Raw genomic sequence first — 2,411 nt, 5'->3', positions numbered from 1 at the left:
ACCAACAGGTGAGCTTCACTCACGCTGTGGATCGGGGGAAACATGGGCAAACTTCAGGAGTTTGAGATCAAGTTTGACAACAACAAAGTGGTGTATACTCCTGGTGAGTCTATCTCTGGAACCGTGAGATTCAAACTGGGACAGCCGCTGCAGTGTAAAGGTAAGAGTCTGCTGACACTGCGCTTATTCCGCCAACCTTTGCGCACCTGTCGGTAAAAAGCCGCCGTCGCTAAACAAGGAAGTAAGGCTTCTAGCCAAGAGAACACGGGTTGTAAATTAGGCCTCTCACGTTATCATAACTAGTCTATGCTATATAAAAGCCACTTTAATGTTGATATGATAGTCTCTTGTACTCTGTCTGCGGTAGTTATGGGTTCAAAGTGGGCTTTTTATGGCATTGTAAGTCATTTCCTACAGCACTTCACTATAATGTTTTCTGTAATATTCCTACAGATTGAATCTGGGTTTCAGTGAGACATTTTAATGGGACATAATGGAGTAATAAGTGGATTTTTCTTTCATTATCATATCACTAGAGACCGGGCCATGAATGTTTTTTTTTTCTTCTTTTTTTTCTTTTTATAGATACTGAGATCACGAGTCCTCCCTCCCATAGAAATATTTGACCACACACCAAAAATAAACTCCTACCTTATTATTTGCAGTAGCATTTTTTTAATATCACTTGTTACATAGTCTGTAAAAAAAAAAACATGAACGTCTCCTGTGAGAACTATACCTCTCCCAAACTTAAACCTTTCTCCAAGATAAACACCCCTGTTTTTAGCTTTGAGACAATATTATTTTCAGATAATCCAATGTGTTAAAATGGTTTATTTAGTCTACGAAGTGGGAGAAATTTCTGAACCCATAAAAGAATATGTAATCTTTAAGTTTATCAGTAAAACAAAAATGTAATCAGATCTCCAAATTTGATACATGGTTTTCACTGGACAGTGACTCAGCACACTGTCAGAAATGAAAAACAATAGGTGGGAAAATAATGAAATTGTTGAAACAAAATTATGCTTAATCCACAAACCCCAATTCCAATAAAGTTGGGACGCTGTGTAAAACGAAAATAAAAACAGAATACAATGATTTGCAAATCCTTTCCGACCTGTATTCAATTGAATACACTACAAAGACAAGATATTTAATGTTGACATTGTTTTTGTTGCAAATATTCACTCATTTTAAATTTGATGCCTACAAGACGTTCCAAAAAAGCTGGGACAAGGCCATGTTTACCACGGTGTTACATCACCTTTCATTTTAACAACACTCAATAAGTGTTTGGGAACTGAGACACTATTTGTTGAAAATCTGTAGGTGGAATTCTTTCCCATTCATTTTGACTTCAGTTGCTCAACAGTCCGGGGTCTCCGCTGTATAATTTTGCGTTCATAATGTGCCACACATTTCCAATGGGAGATTGGACTGCAGGCAGACCAGTCTAGTACCCGCACTCTTTTACTACAAAGCCACGCTGTTGTAACATGCAGAGTGGCTTAGCATTGTTTTGCTGAAATAAGCAGGGATGTCCCTGAAAAAGACACTGCTTGGATGGCAGCAAATGTTGCTCCAAAACCTGTATGTACCTTTCAGCGTTAATGGTGCCTTCAAAGATGTGCATGTTACCCACGCTCATGGGCACTAACACACCCCCATACCATCACAGATCTGGCTTTTGAACTCTGATAACATCCTGGATGGTCCTGTTGTTCTTTGGCCCGGAGGACATGGCGTCCGTGATTTCCAAAAACAATTGGAAATGTGGACTCGTCTGACCACAGCACAATTTTTCCCTTTGTGTCAGTCCATCTCAGATGAGTTTGCAGCCAGAGAAGCCGGCAGCGTTTCTGGGTGTTGATATATGTTTTTTTGCTTGATAGCGTTTTAACTGGCACTTTTTAGATGCAGCCACAAACTTTGTTAACTAATTATGGTTTTTCAAAGGGCTCCTGTGCCCAAGTGATAATATCTTTTACATAATGATGTTGGTTTTTAGTGCAGTCCCGCCTAAGGGGTCGAACATCACAGGCATTCAATGTTGATTTTTGGCCTTGCCACTTACATGCAGAGATTTCTCCAGATTCTCTGGATCTTTTGACGATATTATGGACTGTAGATGATAAGATTCCTTGCAATTGTACATTAAGAAAAGTTGTTCTTAAACTGTTGGGACTATTTGCTCATGCAGTTGTTCACAAAGAGGTGAACCTTGCCCCATCCTTGTTTGTGAACGACTGAGCCTTTTGGGGATGCTCCTTTTAAGCCCAGTTCACACCAAATATTCGCGATGAGACAAAACCGTTTCAGAACGTCGCAGGGAGAAGTTGCAGCGGTCTGAAGCGGCCCGTCTCAGCTCGACTCAAACCAGCTGATGGTTTCACTGTGAATCAGCTGTT

General features: G+C 40.2%; 1 protein-coding gene across 1 annotated transcript in view; it reads left to right on the top strand.

Moving 5' to 3' along the window:
- Window positions 1-2,411, top strand: part of arrdc1a (arrestin domain containing 1a) — a 20,351-nt gene continuing 17,940 nt past the window's right edge. The window contains exon 1 of the mRNA XM_032516438.1: window positions 1-160. Within this exon, the coding sequence (XP_032372329.1) occupies window positions 43-160 (118 nt within the window). The 5' untranslated portion in view covers window positions 1-42. The remainder of the gene's footprint in view (window positions 161-2,411) is intronic.

Source organism: Etheostoma spectabile, chromosome 5, assembly GCF_008692095.1.
Source record: "Etheostoma spectabile isolate EspeVRDwgs_2016 chromosome 5, UIUC_Espe_1.0, whole genome shotgun sequence".
Classification (NCBI taxonomy): Eukaryota; Metazoa; Chordata; class Actinopteri; order Perciformes; family Percidae; genus Etheostoma; species Etheostoma spectabile.
Note: the sequence above shows the minus strand (reverse complement) of the source record. Positions and strands in the feature narration are given on the sequence as shown.